Here is a 27,076-nt window from a genome sequence, read left to right as displayed (position 1 = left end):
AATGCTGCCCCCACCTCACCCTTGGTTTTTCTGTAATCAGACAGGACTACAAAACCCCATGTATCTTGTTCTCTCAGATTTCTGACCCTGGCCCAGCCAGTATCTAAAGCTAAAGTTTTGGTGATAGGGACAAGGTCACTCCAAGGAGGGGCTTTATAGCCTTCCTCACCAAGTCACACCTCTGAGGCGCGTGGGGTGGAGACTCTGCTCAATGAAAGGGGAGAGATGGGCTTAGAACCTGGGTGAGGAGGGGTACGACGGGGCTTCCCAGAAACACTCAGCCCAAAACCACAACACTAATCCAACTCACATTACAGCTTCATGCCTCCACCCCACTAGCAGCTCCTGAGGTACCCATGTGCCCCATCCCTATTCTTAAAAAATCTGGAATAGTTTACCCACCTGGTTCCCAAAGAGAAGGGAAGAGCACAAAAGCTGCTGCCTCCAGATTATTCTGGAGCTGAGACTGAGCTGAAGGCTCTAAAGGACTCATAAGGAGGCAAACCCCACTCCCACCAATGCAACATCCTCCTTCCCATACACAACTGAACCTGCAAAGCCGCTGAAAAGGAAGAATAAAACTGAATGGTCCTCCCCCTTGACTCAGAATCTCTGAGGGAGTTAGAAAATCAGTAAGGTGCCAGGCAGAATGTCTTCCACCCCAATGTATACTTCAGGGACCATCACCACCTCCCTGTAATCTATCTTCTTCATGGCTGGGCTCAAAAACATGAATTGTTAAAGAGCTGTCTCCCCAGCACAGAGACGTGTAACCAGGCTTGTGCAAAGAGAACGGTCACACAATTAAAGGAACTATTGAAGATACAACTCCTCTAGCCCACTCACCCATTAGTTCTCACTGTATCACTATCTCACCCTCCACCCCTCAACTTCACTCCATGTTCCCTTATCTGAGGAATGGAAACCACAGGAAAAACCTAGGCACATAAAGAGAATAGCATAGAGCCAGCCAGTCTCCCAAGGCCATACTCATTCCTAGGTACAATGGACCTAGCCCCTTCAAGTTTACTGGTGCCACACAAACTGCCACTTGCCTTTACTGACATCATCTCAACAAAATTTTGGGTCCCTCTGCCCAGCAGCACTGCCCGCAACCCCCCCCCCCCAAAAAAAAACTGCCAGTCATGCTATCTGGCAGCCTACACATGCCCTGAGCACTGCCCAGCTATAGGCAAGTAAGCACTAGAACACAATGCCAAGCTGTCTTGCTGGTGCTGAACAAAGGCTAAAGGCAGCTAAGGGCCAACTGCCCCAATGTCTAGCACCCATTCTTCACAGGATTCTCCAATCCTAACCATCACCCCCTCCAAGACAGCCAATTCCCTCCCAGAACATTAAGATATCTGGGATCAAGCTGGGCTTACCAGTGTTGTATCCATGAGATCCATACCCACTTGGTTGTTGGAAAGGGGTGGCCGATGCGTTCACACTGACATTCACACCATGCTGCTTGGAAGAGGTAGGAGCGACCTAGAAGGGCAAAGAGGTGGGGCCTTAGTGACCTGTGAGGACAACCCTAACCTTGTCCCATGGTACTAACTCATAGCAGTATATTAGTCAGTTCAATGGGGAAATTAAACTCAGTTAAGGAATGTGGGATGCTCACTTTACTACCTGGATCAAAGTCTTAAGAACCTACCATTGTTGTCAAGAATGGTCAAGTGAAGGTAAATGGGGGGAGGGAAGATCAGGCTAGTAACATGTCTGTGAAAAATAATTTCTAGATGAGAATACACTCCTCATTTATTCTACATAGAGCTAAACAATCATTATCTCATCCCACCCCCCACCTCCCATCACACCCCACACTTTGGGATCAGGAATGCCTTTCCACCTACTGTAGAAAGCCAGTAGTACTGGAAGTCAGGGTGAGTGAATGCAGATCTGGAAACCTGCCCTCCAGAGAAAGATGAAAGTGAGGTACTCACAGGGAATACAGCAGGCCCATACTGGAAGGTGCTGGGGAGGCCCGGGACCCCTGTGTAGTATGGCAGGCTGGTGTAACTGTAGCCAGGAGGCAGCGCCGGGTTCAGGAATGTCTGTTGTGTGGTGTGGTGAGTCTGTGTCTGATTCTGCTGGGGCTGTGCCAGGGTTGTGGCTGGGGCTGGGGACGAGGCATCTCCACGGCCGAACTTTGAGAGGTCTCCTGTGCCAAGAAAGACTAAATGTACATGGGCCCCTTCACCTCAAGTCAATGTGGAATCCTATTTCCTGGGGGTGCCTTTTCAAAGTTGTAAAAACTCAGTAATATAATAAGTAACTTATGCAGTGTCATTTTTACTTCATGGGAAAGCTGAGATGAAAACCTAAGTTTTCTGACTATTTCCCAGATCTACTCATACTAGAACTTCTAAAGACAATGTAAAGGTTTCCCATGATGATTTCTGGGTGCCAGTGAGTCACACAGATGCCATTCCTTCCATCTGGAATATTTATGTGCCATACTTTCTCCCTTTCCCAGCTACCAAATTCTGTACCTCTCTGACATTCCCAACTGTTCTGAACACACAGCAAGCACTCATAAAACCACAATCATGTTCAGAAAAATTTCCTGAATGCCTATGACATGGAGGGTACTATAGTGGGTACTGATGATGACTATGTAATATCTGGCACAAAGAGCAAAAGTAAGGGACCCCAGGGTATCTCCCTCAAAATTCTGTACAACTTTCTTCTACAGCACTGCTAATCCCAGCCCTCTTTCACCACTCTGGAAACGAGCCTCCCTTAGTACTTGCTCTCTGGGTATCTGCCTGCAGGGGGTTGCCAACTAGAAACTAGCTTCCCTTTCTCCTCTAGTGCATACACACAGGTCAAAGAGCTGCATTTCTATGAGGGATGAGGTAAATTAAGGATAGAATCATAAAAGCTACATTCACAGTTCTTCATAGCTACAAAGCACATTACACATCTTCTCTCTGGATTCTCAGCCCTGTCATCAGTGGGGAAAGATTATTCCAGATAAGGACAACAAAATTCAAGATTAAGCAACTTTTTGATTACACAGTTAATGATCATTCAGACTCCCAGGCTAGCATATCAAAAGAATGACAGATCAGAAAAAATACAGAAGCCAGAGAAACTGGACATCTAACAGGCAACAAAACTGCCACCAAAAGAAGGACAAGAAGAGGGAAAGATGAACTCAAGAAAGTTAAGATTAGAAGATGAGGTCACAAGGTAAGTGTGGGCCAGGGTATTTTCTCAGAAAAGCTGTTGAACAATAGAACCATTGACACAATAGGAAAAGCTGGGAAGAAGCCACAGCAACTAGCCTTTTCCACTAGGAGACAAAAGTTAACATGTTATATTTGTTCCAACCCCTTCTTGCTGCTGACAAAACACCTCAAAGACAAATCCCATAAGCTCCAACATCATGTTCAGTCCCATCCCAGTCCTACCAGAGTAAGGGTTGCTGGCCAGGCTACCATCCCTCCCGGTCAACGGAGTGGTAGGTGTAGGAAACGGGATGCTGTAGTAATCCTAGAAAACATAACAAAGAGGCTGAGACTCCACGCCTTAGTACCCATCCCAGTGATCCTCCACAGGGTTGAAATAAGATGTTAGAGTAATGCAATGCAGTCAGTCACTGACGGTGCTGGCCATAGCTCACAGAAGCTCTGTTTCCTCTGGCACACACTGTACCCCCTGCTTGACTATAGGCAGAGTCTAGAAAGGTCTACAGGTGTGCCCATTTAAGATGCCCAAGTATCTACAAGGATTCTTGGTCCTGATATATCTCCCAGGTCAGCTGAAGTCTCTCAAGAGTCATGGCCAAAATTATTCTCTGGAGCAAACAGATATGATTCTCTGAATTTGCCAAGGAGAAAATAAGACATCCTGAGTCTCAGGACACTGAGGAATGTCAGGCAAGCGTCCTGACTTGTCACATAACTTTGATACTTATTGAATTAAGAAATCACCTCTTCCCACCAATTCCCAGACCCTCTGAGAAGCTTTTTTTGTCATGACTTTACCCCACATACTCACCAAGGGGAATCTTGTCTGAAGCATCTGCAAGTCGTCATAACCATACACTTGTGGCTGAAAAATACAGATGAATCTGTGATCAGGGAAGGTTAGTTACTAGATCCTTCCTATACCATGCTCAAATATGGTAAGGACAGTCGGACAAGAAAAAAGAGTCAAGTGAAACCAACAGCTAGTTTTTAAAGAGAAATTCCATTCTATTCTCTAAACAAGAATAACTTTAGAAGGCCAGCAAAGAACATAGGTCTGATTTCTTCCATTTTTAAAGGGTGAAGAAACAAAAAGCCCAAGAAGGTAATTTATGCACGATTATACTGTTAGTGGTAGATCTAGGATGAAAATCTATTCATCAATTTTTATCTGCCTTTTTCAAAATCTCTCTCCTAAAAAGCCATGTCAAATAATTATATACTTTTATCACTCAGTGACCCCTCAGCTTATCTACAAAGAATCCTGAAAAATCCAATCCCAAGTTTTCCCTGAAGTATATTAAAAAGACATGGGGAGGAAAACAATTTTCTCCAGAGAAATTAAGAAAGATCCTAAATTTACATTCAAACCACTAAAAACTCACTCCAGGAATGGATGATGGAATTTCTCTTTTATGCTGTAAAACCAAAAAAATTAAACTGCCTTGCTTATGAGAGATTTCAGCTAGCTTATTCTGGAATATTCTTATTCTAGTACCCACTCTGTAGGCAGTTACAAAGCAAAAGGTAAGAGAAAGGAGAAAAACAGACAGCCCTTCTCTTCAGAAAGGCATCCCACAAATCCCACTTACCGGGTAGGCATGTAACAGCCCTGGAGCCATGATATATGGATTAGGCAACAACGGTGGAACCCCAGGAGGAAGATTGGGGGGAGCTTTTCCTGAAAGACAAAGGACACTTCTAATATGATAAATGACCATTCCTCGTCCTCCTTACCCTAAAGACGTACCACCCACCTCCCAAATAGGGCTACCTGAAGTTGTGGCGACTGAGCTTCTGGTTGAGGCGGTGACGGTGGAGTTACTGCCCAGGCTGAGGCCCAGACTACTGCCACTGTTTAGGCTGGATGAGACGCTGACCACAGGGGGAGGCGCCGAGACTGTGCTGGATGTAGTAGAGAAAGTGCTGGAGGAAGAATGGAGACTCGCCTCACTTTCAACACTTGTGTGCTACAAACAAATAAAATAAAAAAACAAGAGATGAGGAGGCAGAAGGGAACAGAAGTTGGCACACAGGAAAGAAGTCTAAGACCCTCCTACTAACCAAGCAATGAACTCATCTAGTCAGAAGAGCTGAGAGATTACAAGAGTGCCCTATGCCAATACAGTGGGGAGAACATAACCCCCAACTAGCTGAGGTGTGACGATCAGTTTCTCAAACACAGAACCATTCTGGCTGAGACTTGTTTCTCCAAAAAAAGGGGAGGAACCTAACACAACCAATATGGAAACTTCATACAAGGCATCTGAGGAGCTATGCTAATTAATGTGGAAGCAAGCAAAACTGAGACCTGAAGATACCATTCCTGACAATGAAGAACGTTATGATGTTATGAAGTCATAGCATCATGCCTTCCTTTTTGTTCTTTCCCCCTCCAACAGAGACCATGGGGGAGGGGAAAAAAGGATAATACTAACTCATATATATAAATTCCTTTAAGCTTGTAAATATCATTATAATCTCAATTTGAAAATAAAGTGATTAAGAGAGGTAAAAGGACTAAGGCCACACACACAGTAAGACATTTAACAACAATTTAAATTCCGATCTTCTGATCTCCAAATTGTCCCTACTTTCATTATACCACAATCTAAGCCACCGATCTGCAAAGCTGTCTTTGCCCAACTAATCAACCTTCACCAAAGACCAGGAGATGAGTGTGGCACCCATAAAACACCTCTCATATACAAGACCATCCTGTAACACAAGGTGCTGGTGTTATTTCATCACCTGGGAAAAAGTTATCATCAGGTCAGAAATGAAGTACCCACTCAAATATAACAATAATTGGGAACTCCATAAAAAATTAGTATGGTATAATGCAAAGACCACAGATTTGGAATCAGAAAATCTGAGTTCAAATTCAAGTATATGAAGGTATGTCATGTGAAGGGAGATTAAATTTGTTTTGTCCTCAGATGACTGAACCAGAGAGAAATTACAAAGCACCAAATTTAGAATTAATTTCAGGGAAAAATTCCTAACAATTAGAGCTACCTGTAAGTGGAAAAGGCTCCCTTGAGACATGCTAGGTCCCCTCTCCTTTAATGTCTTCAAGCTGAAGCCAAACAACCAACCCCCAGTCACCCCCACAGTCAGCTCCGCTCTGATGGGGATTCCTTTAGTACATGGGTTAGACGATAAACCTTGGGGGCGGCCAGGTAGCTCAGCGAGTAAGAGCACCAGCTCCAGTGTCAGGATGACCTGGGGATCAAATCCGGGCTCAGATACTTAGCACCACACCCAGAAATAACTGGCCGTGTAACCTTGAGCAAGTTACTTAACCCCAATTGCTTTACCAAAAAAAAAAAAAAAAAAAAGACAAGAAGCCTTGCTGAGGTCCCTTCAAATTTTCAAAATTCATTATTATCTGAAATCCTTATTCTTCAACTGACATGACCTTGGGCAATTTCCTTAACCACTTCGGAGCTAAGTTCTCATATCTATAAAATAAGGAGGTTGGGCTAGAAAATGTGAATAATCCCTTCCAACTCTAAATATTATGGAGTTATGATCACAAGGTATATGGAAGAGAAATACCTTCAAAATCATAAATAGTAAAAGGATCTTAAAGCCCAGTATTTTATTTTTATTATTATTTTTTGCTTTTTGGAAGAGGGAAGGCAGGGCAATTGGGGTTAAGTGACTTGCCCAAGGTCACACATCTAGTTAAGTGTTAAATGTCTGAGGCCGGATTTGAACTCAGGTCCTCCTGACTCCAGGGCCAGTGCTCTATTCACTGAGCCACCTAGCCGCCCCCCTCAGTAAGTATTTTAAATTTAGTCAATCAATAAATGTTTATTAAGTGCTTACTATGTGCCAGGGACTATGCTAAGTACTGAGGATGCAAAAAGAGGCAAAAGACAGTTCCTGACCTCAGGAAGCTGACAATTACTTAGGCTTCCCAAACATAGTAATATATGGTAGTTTTATAGATTCCCAATAAATTCAAATCCTAACAAATTTAGCCCTATTAAAGGTTCTCATTGTACAGCAGCAAGCACTAGAATAGGAATCAGAAGGTCAGCTCTGCTACTAGACAACTCAATTAGCCTCTCCAGGCCTCAGTCTAATAGACAGGCTAAATTCAGTTCCAGAATAGATTGGAAAAGGATATTTGAAAGGCAGGTCTGAAATATCTACTCAAATCCTCCTCTCTAGGAAACCTGAGGATCCTAAAACTTCTGCTTAACAGTCCAAAATGAGGTCCTATTAAAATCACTACCTTCACTGTTTTTATTAGTATTCCTGGGCAAATCCACCTTTGGTGAAATGCTACAAAAAATGGATGAAATTCTGTTGTCAAAATCTCCTAATATGGCCTCCATTTTATGAAACACAGATATAATGCATATGCCAGGTCAAGAGAAAAGGAAGGCATTACATAATGGCTGGGAACCACTCGAGGCTGCAATGACTCCTAAGGTCATAGATGGTCTCTGAGGTACCTTTTACCTCTGAATCAACCTCTGAGGACCTCAGGCAACTCTATAAGTTGAATTAAAGATGTCAATTTGCACTGGTAAAAGGAGTTCCCTATACCAATAAAATCACAGGTTCAATTAAAAAAAAAAAAAGATAAAAAATATTTTTTGGAACTTTTAGGAGCCACCAAAACTTGTTAAAACAACTCTACTACAACAGCTAAATGGTATAGTGGATAGAGAGCTGGGTCTGAAATCAGGAAGACTCATCTCCCAGACTTCAAATCCAGCCTGAGACTTACTAGATGTGTGACCCTAGGCAAGTCATTTAAACACTTAAGTCAATTTCCTCACCTGTAAAATAAACTCGAGAAGGAAATGGCAAACCACTCCAGTATCTTTGCCAAGAAAACCCCAAATAGAGTCATGAAGAGTTAGATACCACTGAAATGGCCCAACATCTACAATACTGACTTGTGAATGTCCACTGCTCAGGTTCACCACTCAGTTACCAGCAGTGTCTATTCTCTCACCCCTCACTTCACTTACCATAACCCTGTCACCTCTATCCTCTTGTAGTCGTTCTCACTGTAATTTCCTGAGCCCTTAAGAAAATTAGCAAATTTGTTATTTACCCTGATGAAGTCTTTTTAAATCAAGGTATTTGGAAAGCACATTTATACATACACACACACCAAATTCATTGCGTATCTTAGTGTTTGGTTTTTTTTTTTCCTATTTTTATTTTACAGAGCAGTTAAATGACTTGACTCAGGATCACAAAGTAAGCAGAAGTGGGGAATGAAGAGTTTCCTGTTAACAGGTAGTAAACATAAGGAAGTCTTACTGCCCAACTGCAACATCAATTTATACTCACCAAAAGAGTTGATGTTGAAGTGCGCCCAGAAGATGATGATGACGAAAGTGTATTCTGTTGGGTAGATAATGTGCTAGAAAGATACAGAGAAAGTGTTTTCAGTTAAAGGACCTCAGTTATTTATTTCTTCTTAAGATGTTAAGTCAAGCAAGTAGTAATGAAAAATGGGGGTGGGGGGAAATCAAAGGACCAGAAGGCCATCAATTCCTCTATTTGAAGTTATCAGTAAAACAAGTGATTGCTGGAAAATGAAGAAAACTCCTTTTTTGCTTCCAAAGTTCTTAAGTCATCTGATTACAGCAAAACCAGGACTATAGCAACCTCTGCTAGAATACCTCTGCTGTAGAATTTGAAGCCCTTCCTGACTTCAAATCAAGTACTCCATATGCACTCAGGTAGACCTTCTGTTGAGTGTCAGCAAGGACCTCAGAGGGCTACAGTGACCAGCAGCACCCCCATTCATTCACCTGCTGTGTTGAGTGGTGGTAGTATTTGGAAGCTCCTCACTGTGGCTCAAGCCACCCAATGCAGATGAGTGCTGATTGGCTGTGGTCAGCAAGGAAGCTGCAGATACTGTATCATTGAGAGGAGGGATGCTGGGAGCAGAGGGTGAGTCAGATTTCACAGCAGGGCCAGTAGCACCTAAGAAGAAAGGGGAAAGGAAAGGGAAATTTAAATTTTAGAAGCCCTGTAGGGAAAGAGTAAAGATGTAGCCACCATTCAAAGCTGCCTCAACTATATGCATATGTGATTTATGACTAGGGAATAAATAAAGGTAGGGGAAGAAAAAAGAGAGCTATGTTAGACTGTGATATCCTTGAGAAGAAAGGTTGCTTCCCATACTTCTCTTTTAGCTTCCATAGGGTCCACCATAGTAGTGCTGGACACATAGCAGGCCCTCCCCCTCTTAAGACTTGCTTCCCCCAGAAGGCCCCAAATATGCTTTGTGTAGGGAGATCAGAAGGGGGAGGAAAAGACATTTTATACAATGTACTTTGTAAGTGTTTAGGATTGAAATAATGATGAACATAACAGTTTGTTTTGATTTCTATAGGGACTATTTTCTTTAAAAACTCCAAATATTTGAACTCCGTATTTTCATTTTTAAAAAAAATTTATTTTCCTATAATTTTCATAAGGGGAAGGATAAATCATAACCTCCACTGCAAACAAAGAAACTAAGGCAAAGGGGTGTTTAGGACTTGCCAAGATCAATAAATCAGAACAGAGTATAACTCGATTTCCCAATTATTGGCTCAGAATTCTCTTCAGGAGACTATAATGTTATTATCTAAGGCAATGGCTTGCAGATGTTTTAAAATGAAAGAACCTTTCACTTTAAAAAACACTTGCAAAGAACCCTTCCAGTAAAAATTTTAAAATATTAAATTAAAAAATTATAAATGTCTACAAATATTATCAAATGATGTTGATTTTTAAAAACTTATTCACATGTTACTCTAAATCTATCATCATTACAACAGCTTTAGTGCAAAAGGTATATAGTCTTTACCTATTGGTGTTTTATAAATGAAAATGATATTGGATGAATTTAATAGTTTACCCTATTAAAGATTATTAAATTTTTTTATTTCCCTATTTTATATAAGCAAAAATTTGGGAGGGGGTAAGTAGAGACTATTTCAATTCATCATGTTTCCACTTTGAAAAAGAGTATTATAATTTTTAATTCAGTTTCTTTGTCAATAAATGCATTTACAATTTTGCCAGAACAATTTTAAAAAGCTTTGTATCATTAATAATACATTCCATGTCAGATCACCAGAAGCACAAATTGAATACAGCTACTGTCATATGTGCATTTCTTTTATACCTGAACTGGGTTTGTGGTTGTTTGTTTTTACTGCCCATCTTAGTTAACATTTTTCTTTCTTATCCTTCAAATTCTTTGATCCTGTCTAATTAATTACATTTTTTGCAAAAAAGTATAGTTAAAAAAACATTAATGGAAATAAATTCTGATCTTTTACATTCCTTCTGCTAAAATCAACAATCAACTGGTTATGTATTATATGATACTATGGGATATGCTTAAAGTCTGATTCTACATGAACAAGAAATTTTATCCTTTTGATCCCAATGTTCTTCACCATTGTCTAATGGTTGACAGAGAGCAAAGCAGATGGACTGTCTGATTTGTTTTGTGTCTGTTTACCAATAAAACTTTCTTTTTCACAGATATCCTTCTAATAGTTTTGTGGAATCCAGTTTGAGAAATGCTGATTATACAGACACTACAACAGGATTTACAATACAAAACACCTTTAAATAGAAAACTGAAGAATACTCACCTTCAACAGATTGTGTGGTCTGTAACTGTGTGGCCTGCACGGAGCTGAAGCCATTCTGGAGCAAGAAATAGACAGACCCAGGTAAGGGGTGGGGGGGAGCCAGAGGTTACCATTGCCCAGGCTCAGCCTCTACCAGCAAGCCTTTTCTTCCAGAATCCAGAGGAAATTTACAAGTTAATCAAAGGATTAACACTCCCCACACCCAAATAAAGGAATCTGTGGGAGTCTTAGAAGGGAAGATGTATATCCATTAGGGGATAGCAGGTGATGACCCCCCATCTAGTAAGGAAACCCAGAGCCCTAAAATGATGCTGGAAAGACTCACAGACCCAGACCAGTGATCCTTGGGGGGAGTGTCTATGGAAGTAACGCAGTTCAGCCAAGCCATTAATTTGGCAGCCTGTAGATCTGGCAGTCACTCCACATTTCCTCTTGCATACACTGTCCCCCCCAACTGGCCACGAGGCAAAGCCAGATGAGGTCTACTGGTATGCACCTAGCACGCTAGCAATCAGATATCCCAATGAGATGGGGCAGGCACTGGACTAGACACAAACCCTGCTCCATCAGCTGGGATCTTTACATTTATTCCTCCAGGGAGAATGATTCTTTGGTGCCAAAAGAACAGTCAGCTGGGCTTGGCCCAATCGCAGCAATGTGCTCTCCTTTCCTGCTTCTGCCCAGGTGCTCCCCAAGGACCCTCTGCAGCATTTGTAGCAAAGTGAAATGTTGAACCATAAGGGATTTTGTTCCCTTGTTCTCCCAACCACCTCCCAGGGGCTGCTAAACAACTTACCTTTGCCTGAGTCAGGTCCTTCTGGGGGGACGAGGAGATGGAGTTGGGGTACCGCCGAGTCTGTGTGGATCTCTGTTCATAGAGCGGGCCCTGAGCACTGTTTTGGGAGGTATAGGTTGTCGACTGAATTGGGCCGCTCTGGTAGCCAGACTCCTGACTCTGGTTGGATGAAATTGTGGATGAAGACTCACTATGTGGGATGAACAGAGAAAGACACAATTATGTAAGGAATAGGTCAAGCTTACTAATAGACCAGGGTTGTCTCAGGAAGGGCCCTACTAAGCTAGAGGGCTAACTCAACCACCATACAGAAACCCTGTAACACCAAGTTACCAAATCTAAACCTCTACCACTTCCTCCTGGCAACCACCAGGATACAACATAAGCCCATAATACTAGTTGCACAGGCAACAATATAGTTCAGAAAACCTGATTGAAAACTCTGATTAGAAGAAAAAAAGACTTTGAAAAATGTAAAACTAAGTAGGAGGGACCTTAAATGTCAAGAGTTCAAACTCCAAATCTATATAGGAACTTCTATAATATTCAACACTAAGTTATCTGTTGTGGCTTGCATAATTATACATATTACCTCATTTGATCTTTATAACTACACAAGGCAGGTGCTACTATTATCCTTATTTTTACAAATGAGGAAACTGAAGCTGATGGAGATTAAGTGATTTGTCCAGGGTCACCACAGCTACATCATACAGCTATGATTTAAACTCAGGAAAATCTGAGTTTAAATACATTTTTATCAACAACACCAACCTGCAAAGTACTATGGGAGAGTCTGTATCAGGTTTACAAATTCCCTGACAAGTAGACATTCAGCTGAAATTTACCTCCTCTCTCATGTATATGTATTTGGTCCTAATTCTGCCAAGCAGCAGCACTTTCAATATCAAACCACTTCCTGTTCTCTCAATAGCTAAGTAACCAGAGAGAGACAATATCTATTCTGCCTTTCTGCTCTTTCAGAAGAAAAGCTATTCCAGATCTTTAATTTTCTCCCATTTGGGGAGAAAAGAAAAAGTCATGAAGAAAAAATATGAATGGGAATAATGCTATAAATATGGGTATTCCAATGAACATTAACATTTTGAGTACTAAATAGTGGATTCATCCTGTTACTCAGTATTTTTTTTTTGCTCTTTGGAGGGCATTTGGGGTTAAGTGACTTGCCCAAGGTCACACAGCTAGTTTTTGTGTTAAGTGTCTGAGGCCATATTCGAACTCAGGTCCTCCTGACTTCAGGTCTGGTGCTCTATTCACTGAGCAACCTAGCCACCCCTCCGTTACTCAATTTAAGCAAATTAAACTTCAGGACCAATTCCTGGGGAGTCCATTAATTCAACAAACATTTACTAATATAACTATAAAGGTTAGTGAAAAGGTGTGTTTGAGATGATCTTATTTTATTCCCCAGGAGCCTCATATTACCTAATACTTTATTCAACTTCATTCATCACTTTAGACCTTTAAATTTTAATAGGCAAATTATTAGTAATTTCTTGGGGAAGGAGTCTTTTCATACCTGCAGAGTGAATGGCTATGGGTGGACAAGATCAAGTAACTCCCAAGGTTTTCTGTTACATATGCTAACCACTCTCCTTGGGGGCCACAAAGAGAGCCAAAAAGGAATCTACGGCTATTCATTAGTCATCCCTCAGTCTAATAACATGACCCAACCCTTTTTCAGATCTCTGTGTTCACATCTTTTATATCACATTATACAACTGTACTTATACCTACCCATACTTACCATGTACCTTACATTAGCCCCCTCCCCATACATACACTTAAAGTATCACTTAAGTGGGGAAGGGAATAAACATTTATATAATACCTACTATCCAACAGGCACCGTACTAAGAATATTTTACAAATATTATCTCATCTGGTCCTCATAACAATCCTGCAAGGTAGGTACTATCATCTAGATTTTATTACAGCTGAGGAAACTGAGGAAAACAACAAAGTAACTTGCCCAGGGGTCACACAGCAAGCGTCCCGAGTCTGGATTTGAACTCAAGTCTTCATAATTCCAGGTGCAGGGTTCTATCCCTTGCACCACCAGCTGCCTCCAAAAAGCCAATGACAGAAAGTTTTTCAGGTGTGTTGAAAGCTACACTCAACACCATCTTCTGCATTAAGTCTGAAGATTTACCAGAGGAGGCAAAAAGCCATATATCACTACTCCTTTAAAGAAAATGATGGAAGACTCTGACAGTATTGATTTAAAAGACCACTAAAAACAAGAACATAAACAATTAAATACAATTCTAAGATCTGAAAAAAGATTTACCTTCAATTTCTCCTCCCCTACCTGAAACAGATTTAGGCTAGTTTTGGATCAACACAATCTCAAAGGGACATGAACTTAAAGCACAAGACAGCAGGCAGCTCTGACTTGTACCTTGCAGTGCTGGTATAGAGACTGCTTGGAGTCTGACTTGAGGAGGCGCTCGTGGTAGGAGTGGACTCATACTCTGAGAGGACAGGCTCTGACCCAAACTGTAATGCCCCAAACTGCAGGTTTAGCCCTGAGATATCTGCTGAGCCAGGCATCTCCACTGCCAGAGCAGGAATCTGTAGAAAGGAGACGAGAAGGAGTGTGTGAGTTTTAATGAAACCTTTTAAGAGTTTCATAAAGTTATACTACTCTACAACTTTTGAACATTTCATTGTCACATATTACTAAAATAAATTAAATATATAACCAAATTGGTCCAATGATTCTGGAAAATACTTTGGAAATAATAACCAAATGATTAAAATATCCCATACCCTTTCACCTAAGGACAAAGGAGATAATAACAGCTAACATGTATATATATATATATAGCTCTTAAAGTGTTACCTCATTTGATCCTAACCATAATCCTGTGAAACTGATATTATTATCATCCCCACTTTTCAGATGAAGAAACTGACGCTGCTTTCAGAGATTTAGTAATTTGCCCAACTACTGTCTGAGACCAGATTTAAATTCAAATCTTCCTGATTCTTTATTCCAGTGCTCTCTTCACTATACCCTTAGGTAGTTCCCACAGCTCAGCATAAACCAAAATATTTATGTCAGCACTTTTTGTATTGTCTAAAAACTGGAATCAAAGTAGATGCTTATCAACTGGGGAATGGCTAAATAAATTATAGCACACAAATATAATAAAGTATTACTGTGCTGTTAATAAGCAATGTATATGAAGAATACTGATAATTTTGGGAAGGCTTATAAGAATACAAAATGAAGTAAACAGAATCAAGAAAACAATGTACACAAGGATTATAATACTGTAAATGAAGGAACTGAAAAGTGAATGTAAGGAAATGATGATAACCAAGTTTGGCTCCTAAGAAGAGATAACAACTCTTTGCAGAGTTGGAGACCATGGCTATGGAGCACTGCACCTAATTTCAGAATTTGTTGATGTGTTGAGAATTTTGCTGAATTATTTTTCTCTTCTTAGATAAAAAAGATGGGTCTCTGGGAAACGGAAGGGGGGAGGGAGGGAAGATGCACTGGGAAATAAAGGTGATATAAAAATACTGGTAAGAGTTTAAATAAAAAATATCAAATGAAGATAACAACTTAGGGCTGTACCTAACCTCCCTATGACCTTGAACATGACTTGCCTTAAGTTAGTGCCTATATCTATCTTGAGAGGCCCTCATAAAACTATGCCAAGTCCCACAGCCAAAAGTGCCAAGAAATCAAGTACCTTTGAAGTCAAGGAGGCCTTTTTCTTTTGCTGCTTCAGTTTCTGCTGAGCCGGCTGGGGGCTGGAGGACTGGTTGTCTGAAGACCCTGGGGACATTTGTGGAGCCGATGTGGACTTGCTCGGCAATGGAGAGGAAGGGGCCGGAGGTGCAGCTGTAGAGGTGGTCACTGCAGGTGGCTTTTCCTGCAGGAACACCTCCATCATGGCTGAAGATGGGGTGAAGGCCTGGCGCTTTGTGAATGGGCTGTGGACTGCTGAATCTGTTGGGTTCTTCAAATCTGTTGTAGAAAAATATATATATATATATATATATATATATATATATATATATATATATATGAGACCAAGCAAAGGGTACAGAATGAACTCTGAGAAAACTCTAGTCTAAAGTCCTAGATTATGCACAAGGGGTATCTGTACTCTCTCGATGCAGACCAAGAGGCTAGCTTCATTCTGATTGGCACCATCACCATTCTTGGGCAGAGATATAAAACAAAGAAGCTCCATGGGGCCGACTCTTCTGTCGTCATAAACAGTCCTACCCCTGGTTCTGAACTCTCCAAAATTGGAAATATCTGTCTTTCACAATCAACCCAAGTGAACCAGAAGAAACTTTGTGAAATCTCCTGGCCAATGCAAGGCCTCCAGACCAGGATATAGGAACCCATTCAATCACATAAGAATTAAGATTTATAGCCACATAAATGCCTGTGATTCCCCAACTGCCTGGGCTCAATCTATCTGGCCAGGGTAAACTAATGTGGGAAATGAGTCATTTGGCTGCCCCTTTCATCACCCCACCAAACATCTCTACCTACCCACTAGCAGCAACATTCCAACAATAAGGACTATGACCACCTGTCTTCCCTTACCATACTGCACCAGCGATGGGGATTGTGTTGTAGAGCCCATGTCCCAAGAGGAAGTGGTGGTGCTCCCACTCGACTGAGAGTGCTGAGCTGCCAACTGGGCCAAAGCCTGGGCTGTCTTGAATTGCTCCAAGAATTGGGAGCCTGTGGTGCTACCACCTTTAGCTTCGCCGACATCACCAAACCCCTTTCCTAGCATGCTCACCTGCAGATCAAGACAGAATCACAGAATTTCACTAAGGAATTCACATGGAATTACTAGCTTAGAGTGACATAGGCAAGATGAGTCAAGCCTATGTTATACCTTCATACCTCCTGCAGGGAAAAATGTCAATGGCTGTTCTTATAAAACAACCAACTTGTTTATCCATGACAATGAGACAAGAAAACCACAAATAACTGAAATATAGATAACCCAATTTAGCCAATAATGCAAGACTCATTTCCACTTCTAGCTTTTCCACAAGATGTCAAAGGACATCTTGGGAGATTCTCCTCTCTGCCCATAAGTAGATGAGATGAAGGGATGAAGCCAGAAGGCTTTCACAAACCCTACACTGGATAAGTCAAATCTTACAGCTTCAGTAGCAGATTATCAGATTTATGCTTTATCTGAGTTTTAAAAACAGAATAGATGACCGAGATCAAGTCCTATCATCTGTCCAAGCTTATACTTCAGTTTATTGTTGCCATGTCACCAATCTGTGGATGAAAGTACTAGCCTATTGATTATGCACAGATAAAGCTGCCTCCAACCCATTCTAGATCAATCAAGTTGTCTCATTTGTTCAAGAAGATCTCCAAAGAAGGAAAATTTATCCCAATCTTCCTTTAGCATTTACTCTCCACATAATAATGCTGGCAGTCTTCCTCACACCTAGAATTTATCAGACTGCAGCTCAGGTACAATTTCTCTTATTCTACCCCAATCTCTATCAGAAATAGCAAGAAAATAAATTACAGGAATTCTAATCAAAGTTACAGACTTATAGGAGACAATCTCCTATCTCTAATGAATTATAAAGAACTCATTTAGTGTAAGATACTAAGCTCAAGGGTGGGGAATCTGTGACCTCAGGATCATATGCAGCCTTCTAGGTCCTTGGGTGCAGCCTTTTGAACTGAGTTCAAATTTTACAAAACAAGTCCTTTTACTAAGTGGTTTGTTCTGTGAAGTTTGGATTCAGTCAAAGGGCTACACTTGAGTACCTAAAGGGCCACGTGTAGCCCCGAGGCTGCAGGTTCCCCACCTCCATACTAGACAAATGCTTCACAATATTTCATTATCCAACATTGTCATATCATAAATTAAGAGAAAATACTAGAATTCTAAAGCCAATACTGAAATATAATTTATAAGAAAGCAATTTAATTCAATCAATATTTGAGTTCCTCACTATGAGGTCCTAGTGGAAATATAAAATAATAATAAATAAAATTAGAGATTTTGAGCTGAAATGGATCTAGTTCAACCCCCTCATTTTATAGATGAGGAAAATTAGGTGTGGGGAACTGAAGCAAGTTGCCCCAAATCAGACAGTAAGAAGCAATGCCAGGATTTCATCTTAGATCTTCTGACTCCAGATCCAACCCTCATACTATACCACATGTTGAACTTAGGGAGTTGATAATCTAATTATGAATTAAACTTATGGTTCTTCTCTCTGGGAGGCTATGCAGCATGAAATAATACGTAGAAACGTGTCATAATCTGAACAAGCAAATATCAAGCAAAATATCCTTAACCTAATACAAAACATGCAACATGTAGAGTATGAAGTTGAGGTAGTAGTAATGAGAAATATCATCGGTTAATACCATTATGTATTCCTCTAGCATTGTATGTTTGACGACAAAAAATATAAACCCTTTAGGATCAGAATGTAAAATAGTCTTGATTCCAGATGTAGCAGGGTTCAGGCTCCAACTGCATTTCACAGCTCTAGTAATTTCAAGGTTTCATTATAGTAAGGTTTAGTGTATGGGAATGAGATTAAGAGGGACAAGCTTATTTGATTTTGAACAAGATACTCAATGATGGTTCAGGATACCATCTTTTCCCCCTAAATATCCCCTTGCACTAGTTTACCCAGATTCTAAAAAAAGTACTAGAAGTCAGAAGAATTGGACTCTAGCCCTAGCTCTGACTCTTAACTAGCTTGGTGACCCTGGGCAAGTCATTAAACTTTGTTTCCATCTGGTTACCTCTAAAATGAAAGAGATGGACTAGATGATCTCCAAGGTACCTTTCAGCACAAAGAATCTCTAAATCTTAATTTTCTTTACCCAGAATTCCAGAATCATTTGTCTCAAGACTCAATGAATTTAACAAGAACAGCACTTGCTTCAGTCTCTATCTAGCACAAAGTATCATACTTTGGCTCAACTTAACTACCTTGGATTTTTTTAACCAAGTCACATGGTACACAGTGCTATAAGTTTTGGTTTGGTTTATGGAAACAACGCAATGTAAAAAGAAAAGACTGTTTGCCTATCAAACATTGTAATTTTTTTTTTACTTTATCAAATGCTTTATTAACTTCTAGTTTACATCATTCATTTCCGCAAGATTTTGAGTTACAAATTTTTTCCCCACTTTTCCCCTACCCACTATCCCAAAATAGCAATCCCACTGGATAGCCCCTCCTCCAATCTGCTCTCTCCCATATCTTCCCCAATCCCCCCCTCCAATTTTCCAGTAGGGCATGGTGGATCTCTATGCCCCAGTGCCTGTATATCTTATTTCCCAGTTACATGTAAAATAATATTAATAATAGTACATACATATATATTTTTTAAACATTTAATTTTAAAACTTTGAATTTCAGATTCATTACCTTCCTCCCTTGTCACCCACCCTTACTGGGAAGATAAGCAATTCAAAATAAGTTGTATATGTGTACCTATGCAAAACATTTCCATAGTGGATATATTGCAAAAGACTGACTATATTTCCCTCCCTCCTATACCACACCTCCCACTTGTTCTATTCTCTACTTTGATCCTGTCCCTTTTCAAAAGTGGGTGCTTCCAACTTCCCTCCCTGCCAGCCTGCCCTCCCTTCCATCATCCCCCCTCTCATCCCCTTCGCCCTTACTCTCCTGTAGGGTGAGATACCCTATTTAGTGAAACACTGTAATCTTATCAACCTCATAAAGCAAAAAAAAGTTGTTCAGTTTGATTTGAAGCAACCTCTTTCCCCCTTGAAGTATCTAATACTGTGTTAACTCTTTCAAATTTAATATAGAACCCTATTTGACCAGAGACCAACTTTTTACCTATAGTTAGTTCTACTCCACCATTTCTATACCTGAGTCATAGAAAAACAGACATTAGAAACTTCTTAGCTTCTGACTACTTCTTGAAGTGGATGGGACAGAAACGGGTGAAGAGTTTCCCCTACTTACCATGCTGTGATGGGAGAAGGTGCTTCCTGATGCAGGCTGTGATATGGTGCTCTGCTTTGAGTTACTGAACACCAGAGGCTGGGCCAGGGAAGGAGCCTGAGATGGATCCAGATTGGTTGATTCATTCTCCATTGAAGAAGGTGTCTTCCCCAGTAACACAGCAAGGTCGATCCTAGCAAAGAGAAGAATAGCATTTGAAGAACAAAGGTAAAAATTTCCAAGCATCCCATAATAACCTCGCTTTAGTTAAAGCATCACAAGTGCTAAAAAGGCAAATCAGATGACAAAACTTGAAGTTTATTTTCTTCTATGTGGAATCCAACAACATAGACAGCCCTGAGCAACCACCATGCTAAGTAATTACAAATATAATATAAATATAACTGTATCCAATACAAATATAACTGTATCCAAGTGGCAATTTGAAAGTATACTAATTTGCCTGGTATAATGAATGCTAAGGTTTTCTAAAGCTTTGTTTTAGCATAAATTTGATAATTTAGTACCTTAAGTCTTGTTTTGATGGTAACTTGACAATTAGGGTTGAATTTGCTAAAATTTGGGAGCTTCACCCAAAAGTTTAAAATTTGAATACATCTTATCAACAACATATACAAATCTAAAACATGCATTTCACACAAAGTATCTTAAGATTCTTTCAAAACTTAAGTTTTATATCACTTTGAAAGTAATTTCTGATAACATCATCACTAACATCCTGTATCTGTCATCACCTCTTCTTCTTTTGTAACAGCCGTTACAAATAGAAGAATAGAATACCAAAATCAACACCTGACAGAGTCAGTTCAAGAAACAATTAGTGCTGTGAACAGAAGTGCCACTCTAAAACCAACCTCAGGATCTAATGTCTTGACCTTGGCTATTCTGGAGGATAGGGAATGATAATGGTCATTCAATACCCAATAAAGGCCTAATTCTAGATCCTTTTAAAAGAATGAGCAGACAAAAATCAGCATTGTAATGTAAGTGGATATACTACTGAATTTTCAGAATTCAGAAGTGGATGGGAAAACCTTCACTTGAATCCCAGTAAGTTGTATTTACTTTGCAAGAAATTAAGTTTATGGTAGGCCTTACTTAATACCAGAAATATTGAAATTTAAGCTGGATTAAAAGCAGCACTTAACTTCCAAAGAAAATCAGAAGCACTAACACATGGGAAAATTAGGAAATACCATGTGTAAAAGGTAGTAAATCAAAGAGCTAAGCTTTAAAGGGAATTATGGATTCCAAAAGGCACATGTGAGGAAAGAGAACATCCCTTGAAGTCAGTTTGTACAAAGGCACAGAGAACTGGAGATGGATAGTTACATAAGGAATACAGTAAAGAGACATATTTATTAGAGTATTGAGATGGATATCTAAGGCTAGGATTTACATCTTAACAAAAGCTAGCGATTTGGCTCACAGGACTAATACAACAATCACTTAAAACTGCTTATTAGAGGTTCCTAAAAGTATAGGAAAAAAAAGAAGCTTATTCAAAATTGATCCCTATAGTCACCTCAGACATACTAAGACAAAGTTTATTGTACAATTTTCTTACCTCTGACCAGCAGTGATTGTCACATTTTCTGCAGGCAGAGGCACTGAAGACACATTAGAGGCAGTGAAGATCTTGGTCTCAGAAAGCTGGAATAGAGAGAAAGGAATGAGTCACTACCAGTTCCAAGTAGGACGTATTCAATGAGATGCAGGGAAAGGATAATTTAGCCTCAAAGAAGAAAGAAGCCTATGCTGTCTAGACCCTTGATAAACCAAACAACTTATTTCTTCAATAGATCTGATGTACTTTGGTCTGGAATTAGGGAGAATGGATTAGACAGATATGCCTCTTCCATATATATATATATATATATATATATATATATTCTTTGATTTTATTCAAAATAACTGTGAAGTCAGGGAACCCAGCAGAATAAATGATCAAGGGGTCACCGGATCACAGATTTAGAGTTTCAAGAGGAAGGGCGGGAATAGAGATGTACCTAATACAACAGAAAGATGAAACTGGGACTGAGAGAGAAAGTGAGAAGTGAAACCACATAGATAGAAGCAGCAGAAGTGGGATTCAAACTCAAGTCCTTTTGACTCCAAATCCAGCACTTTTCACTGTTATCACACTGACCCCTTCTTGACTCCCCCATAAAGCCAAACAAGTAAAAGAACAACAGTGTCTATAATTGAAGAATTTTCCTTTCTTTCATTATGAAAATTTCTTTTAGAAATAGATTTAATTAAATTTAATCAAAGGGCCAGAAATCACTTTTTCAATATGATGGAACCAAATATTCCAAGCTTCTAGAAGACATAGGAGAATTTACTTAAATGTTCAAGTCAGTCTGCTCAGGTGACAGTCACTGTCTGATGTTCAATATACATTAGAGAAAATACTTCAGGCCTGGCAACAGGTTTATTAAGGAAGGTATTTGACATTGCCATTTCCTTGGCCATTAAGTCACTCACAGTGAAGACTTCACAAAGAACAGGAACATGAACAAAAATCACCAACAAAACAGGGACTCATTCTTGGAAATCAACCCTGAGGTTCAAAGCATAAAGTTTCAGTTCAAAGCAAGGACGCAGTTATTTCAACTCAGGTAGCATTTACTTAAGCAATCCTAGAGATCTTTTATATGTAATTACAAATGTGGAAGGGGTATGCTAATGGAGTCTAGCAACATTAAACAAAATGAAAGAGACCATAAGATCAACTAGATTATATACATGAGGGTAAGGATTCATTATCATCCATCCTTCTACTTCCTTTGCATCTCATATTATTACAGAGTTATACAAGAATTAAGTGCTTAAACTGACTATGGAATGAAAGTATGACTTTAAGAGGTCATGGTATAAGAGTGTTGGTTATACCGGGTCTCAGAAGCTGTTACATACCATAATACCACCAGAGTTTCATTTCCAACATAATCCCCAGGATTTGTCACTTTGCTGGCACAAAGTCTTATAGTAAGCGAGTACGTACGCGTGCGCAACACACACACACACACACACACACACACACACACACACAGTGTTTCAAGGTACAGTTATGAGACAGAAGGGATATCTGTGTAGCCCTCCCCACCTCCACCACCTCTCCTCCCCTCAATGTGGCTTCTTTCAATCTTACTTATCCCTGGGGATACAGTCACAGGTCAACATTTCACAGTTGTCCATAGGTTGCTAAGACCTAATTTAAAATCATCAATGGTAAGAAGTGGAGGTCTGGTCAACTCCTACCTCTGAACATTCATTTTAAAGGGACTTTTAGGAGCACTTACATCTTCATTCCAATCTTCTGTACCCCATTCCTCTGTCGCAGTCCTCCATGCACCTAGAAACAAAGTGAACAATTGAGAAGAGACTCAAAACACTATAAGGTAGGACTTACTTCAGAAACAATTCTAAAATGTGTTTTAGGCAAAAAAGTGACGGGTATCTAGCGGTCAGAAAAGATTCTCAAGATTCTCAACAAATATCATGGACCAGACCCTCCCAAAGTGGCATTTCTGAATACACTATTTTACTGGGGTTATAGCTTCATACTCATCATCATCTTTTAGAATCAGTTCAGTAGCAGCCACAAAAAAACAGTTATCCACCCCACCTCCCACACGGCAACATCCTTTATAACACTCAGCCCTCTGGCCTGCTGAAAATTACCAGGTCATATAGTAGGATGGTAAAAGGCAACATAAACAAGAGCATGCAACTGAGCTTACTTAACTGGAATAAAAAAAAAAATACCAGGTAATCTGAAGAGAGGGTAACACTGATTTACCAGAACAGATGAACTCAATAAAAAAATGGTTTTGATGGTGGCTGATGACAAGGCAGTGAAGGAAGAATGTGAATCTAAATCTAGAACAGTGAAGTAGAAGGTAAGGCATTGCAGTAAAATGTGCTGGACTTGGGAGTCAGAAAAGACCTGAGTTTATCCTAGTTCCAAAACTTATTGTGACACCACGGTCACATGACCCAGCTTAGGTTTCAGTTTCCTGTTAAATGGGGATATCACTTTAGTATCTCCTTCATAGTGTTGTTGTGAGGAAAAATGCTTTGTTAATTTTAAAGCCCTATAAAAAAGTGAGCAATTATTATCTGCCATTTACTTAATTTCAAAGTAAGGCCATATCCCAGACTGGCTCAATTAGATACTAAAAATAAAAGATCTGATCCCTTTTAAAAGCCACACCGTGGAAAGGTATGTAACACCAAAGTCAGGACTAAGGGACACAACCTCAAACTCCTTCAATCATAACAGATTTTTCTACTGAGCAGAGAAGAGGGCTAGAGAAAAGGAAAACAGGTATACAGAAAAAAGACTTTATTCCTTCATTCTAATTATTTTCTCTCAGTTCAACCTGGGAATCTCTGGCTCCATTTCACACAGTGGTGCATCCCTAAGACCCATCCTTATCCTTGTCTAATTTAAAAAAACAGATTCTATTCTACTACAGTTTGGGGTAATGGGGTCTATGGGAAAAAAGACTAAAAACACAAGAAGGTCCATTCTATATTTTTCATCTCTAATTCTGTATCTCTACCATCTTCTATTTCAATCTATTCTCAGAAGATTTGCTGGTGGGGTGGGGGTGTTAAAAAAAAAAAATGAGGTGAATTCTGCTCTACTCTAAGACTTTCTTCAGCAATTAAAGAATCATATGGTACCTGCCCGGTAAGAAAACGAAGAACTCCCTCATTCTTTCCAAGGCCAATTCTCAGAGCACCTCCCTAACTAACATAACAGAGTTAGATTTCTCACAAAAGAGAAAGATTCTTGATGGAACCAAGACAGAAATAAAGTCTGTAGTTATATTTTAGTCTCTGAAGGAAAGATTCATGTGACACAACTTCCAACTCAAATTCAACAATACTAAAAAATTTGTTACTTCTAACAGGAAGATGTGTTTGGCAGAATGATTTTTTAGCAACATCTTAAAACTGTCCAACAGGACACACCAGACATTCTTCAATCTGAGCAGAAGTCCAACTTTCATCTACTCAAGCAGTAAACTATGTCCTTTTCTCCCTCTGGAAACACAACTACAGCCTCAGTCAAGGAGTTTAGAAGTTTAAGGAGACTAGCTGGCTGAAAATTTCTTGGTGACTTCAGTGATGAGGGAAGAATACAGGAACCTGCTTCATATAAGCTTCAAAGTCACAGATGAGGGTGGGTTTAGAATAGAATTTCGTGGAAAAGACTAAGGAACAGTGGGAGTTGAAACGTTTTTTGATGACAAAGAATTATGGTTTAGTTCCCATCAACAGAAAACACAGAAAGCAAACATCAAATATTCACTAAATGAAAAAAATCTGAGCGATAGACAGACGGAAACAGCAAGAAATAAGAATTACATATCCACAGATATTTCAGTTTATGAAAAGCTATAAAAATAATATCCGGGGCAGTTAGGCGCCTGGATGTATCATACCAGGAGCAGTCTCAAATTTTCGGGGATAATTTGACCCCTCAACCCCCATGAAATCAAGTCCTGAAACAAAAAAGAAAAGAAAAGAAAAAACAACCAGTGAAATTTTGCTTATGAATGAGAACGTTTGCCCCCAGTACACAACTCCCACTGTACCTGTGGATATTTGGGGGTAGGGGGGTAAATTTTTTTTCCCCTTAACTTTAAATTAAGAAAGGATGCTGGAAGTTGCTTTTATGGAAACACAAGAATGGATCATGCATGACAGTATGTTCATATCATGAATTAACAATGATGGAAATGCATGAACCTATACCTGGAGCTTTAACATTAATAGGATGATGGATGGTATATTACATACAATTTCATTCAGCCACAAATTATAGGATCTCAAACTCTAGTCTCCTAAGTCAGTCCTGCCCCATTTTCCCACTTTAGCAGATAGAAAAACACCTCTGTCAGCCAGTTTCTTGTTGGAAGATATATTTACTGTTTACAATATAAGTCTGGGATGCTGAATTTGATTCCTCTTTCTAAGTGAAAGCAAATTTCTATAAGCCTGCCATTTGCTGTCAATTAAGACAGATTAAGACCAATGGGCTAAATATCAAACTAGTGATCAAAAACATTAATTTCAACGTTCTTATTCAAAAGACCCAGACCAGCCACCTCTACCTCCCAAAGGACCCAGAAGAATGAAGAGTTGTCCACTCCACAACATGGAATTAAAATAGGAAAAAGACATTTGATGGGAGAATGGTCAGGCATAAGAGGAATTCTAGCTATCTCTCTGGCCAATAACAACTTCAGTGTCCATTCAATGGGTCAAAGTGGACTCAGGAGATAGCAGCTGAGTACATGGAAACAGCAGGGGAAAATTAAGAGAAAATCTTTTGGATGAGAACTCTAGTTCATGCCAAGAAGCCCCCAAAATTCCAGAGATTAACTCCACCTAGATCTGAAGGGGACAGTAATGAATTTGTGGTCTTTCAAGTTGCTAGAATCCAAACATTCCTCATGCCTACAAGAATGATAACAGCAGGGTTTCCTGATATTTAACAACTGCTCAATCAGGCAAAGGATGATACCTTCAAAAATGGAAGGAACTCAGGGAGAACAAGGAACCCACATTACATTTAAAACAACACACACACATCCCTCAAAAACTAAATAAAACAAAAATACATCTTGTTAGTGCCACACAAACTTAGCATCTGCTTTTATACACACCATCCATTCTGCAGGCAGGTACCAAAGCTGGCTCAGGAGAATATACATGAACCCTGGGTAAAGCCCCATAATGTTCTACCACCTAGAATCATCTGAAGAACTAGGAGTGCTGAGGACTTCTGACTATCTCTATGAGACTCCCTGATAGAGAAGGGAGTAAAGGGTTTTTCTGCCTTGGTGCTAGAAAGCAAATTGGCAGCTTTGGATTAGGGTACTCTCCCCTTCAGAAGATAGTAGTTTAAATATGCCCTTCACTCTTCTCAAAGACAGAGATGTCCCAATGAATGCTCTAATGCATTTTGGAAATCTAAATGGTGAATTCTAGAACCAATCCTATCACTTATCCCAAAATATTTTTTTTCTATATCTCTCTGTAACCCAAAAAGATTAGTGCCCCAGATTCCCAGGGGGATAAGAGAACATATAAAGAAGGTTAACTCACTCGTCCCATCGTCTGGCTCAAAACTGCCAGTATTGTTCCACGTGTTGCCACTACTATTGCCATAGTTTTCATCGGTGTTGGTTGGTTCTGCATAATCAGCTGGGTTAAAAGTTCTACAACAGAGGAGACAAAGATTCTCCAGTCTCTTAAGAACTTCCACCAAAGAGCACTATAATGAAGACAGCACGACTTCTGAACCCTACTGTCCCCAATTCCTGCACAGAATGGCCCCACTTTACAAAACCCACTTGCTATCTGTTGTTTTTTCTCTGGCCTACACAGTGTTTCACAGTAAAGTTTCAATTTCACACTTA

General features: G+C 39.9%; 2 protein-coding genes and 2 non-coding genes across 33 annotated transcripts in view; all 4 read right to left on the bottom strand.

The window, feature by feature from the left end:
• Positions 1-27,076, bottom strand: part of UBAP2L (ubiquitin associated protein 2 like) — a 45,578-nt gene that overhangs the window by 6,354 nt on the left and 12,148 nt on the right. For 15 of the 30 annotated variants that reach the window (XM_069077856.1, XM_069077857.1, XM_069077854.1 and 12 more), the window contains exons 8-24: positions 26,763-26,875; positions 22,940-22,992; positions 21,202-21,287; positions 19,635-19,806; positions 16,231-16,432; positions 15,359-15,636; positions 14,053-14,225; positions 11,631-11,820; positions 10,835-10,889; positions 8,990-9,164; positions 8,523-8,595; positions 4,975-5,170; positions 4,793-4,881; positions 4,012-4,065; positions 3,423-3,504; positions 1,950-2,167; positions 1,386-1,491 (exon numbers count right to left, since the gene is read on the bottom strand). In XM_069077856.1, the coding sequence (XP_068933957.1) occupies positions 1,386-1,491; positions 1,950-2,167; positions 3,423-3,504; positions 4,012-4,065; positions 4,793-4,881; positions 4,975-5,170; positions 8,523-8,595; positions 8,990-9,164; positions 10,835-10,889; positions 11,631-11,820; positions 14,053-14,225; positions 15,359-15,636; positions 16,231-16,432; positions 19,635-19,806; positions 21,202-21,287; positions 22,940-22,992; positions 26,763-26,875 (2,315 nt within the window). Of the gene's footprint in view, positions 1-402; positions 563-1,385; positions 1,492-1,949; positions 2,168-3,422; positions 3,505-4,011; positions 4,066-4,792; positions 4,882-4,974; positions 5,171-8,522; positions 8,596-8,989; positions 9,165-10,834; positions 10,890-11,630; positions 11,821-14,052; positions 14,226-15,358; positions 15,637-16,230; positions 16,433-19,634; positions 19,807-21,201; positions 21,288-22,939; positions 22,993-25,093; positions 25,154-26,762; positions 26,876-27,076 lie in introns of all 30 variants that reach the window. The other 15 variants (XM_069077843.1, XM_069077849.1, XM_069077846.1 and 12 more) reach the window with 2 other exon arrangements.
• HAX1 (HCLS1 associated protein X-1) overlaps positions 1-27,076 on the bottom strand; it is a 40,494-nt gene that overhangs the window by 11,360 nt on the left and 2,058 nt on the right. The gene's annotated exons all lie outside the window — the stretch shown is intronic.
• LOC138153832 (small nucleolar RNA SNORA58) lies at positions 3,580-3,714 on the bottom strand. Its single transcript, XR_011166471.1, has one exon. It is a non-coding gene; the product is annotated as a small nucleolar RNA SNORA58 (small nucleolar RNA).
• Positions 11,190-11,330, bottom strand: LOC138153833 (small nucleolar RNA SNORA58). Its single transcript, XR_011166472.1, has one exon. It is a non-coding gene; the product is annotated as a small nucleolar RNA SNORA58 (small nucleolar RNA).

This window comes from Petaurus breviceps, unplaced genomic scaffold (genome assembly GCF_028583685.1).
Source record: "Petaurus breviceps papuanus isolate PSGF00001 unplaced genomic scaffold, PetGlider_PUasm1.0 91023, whole genome shotgun sequence".
In the NCBI taxonomy this organism is placed as follows: Eukaryota; Metazoa; Chordata; class Mammalia; order Diprotodontia; family Petauridae; genus Petaurus; species Petaurus breviceps.
Note: the sequence above shows the minus strand (reverse complement) of the source record. Positions and strands in the feature narration are given on the sequence as shown.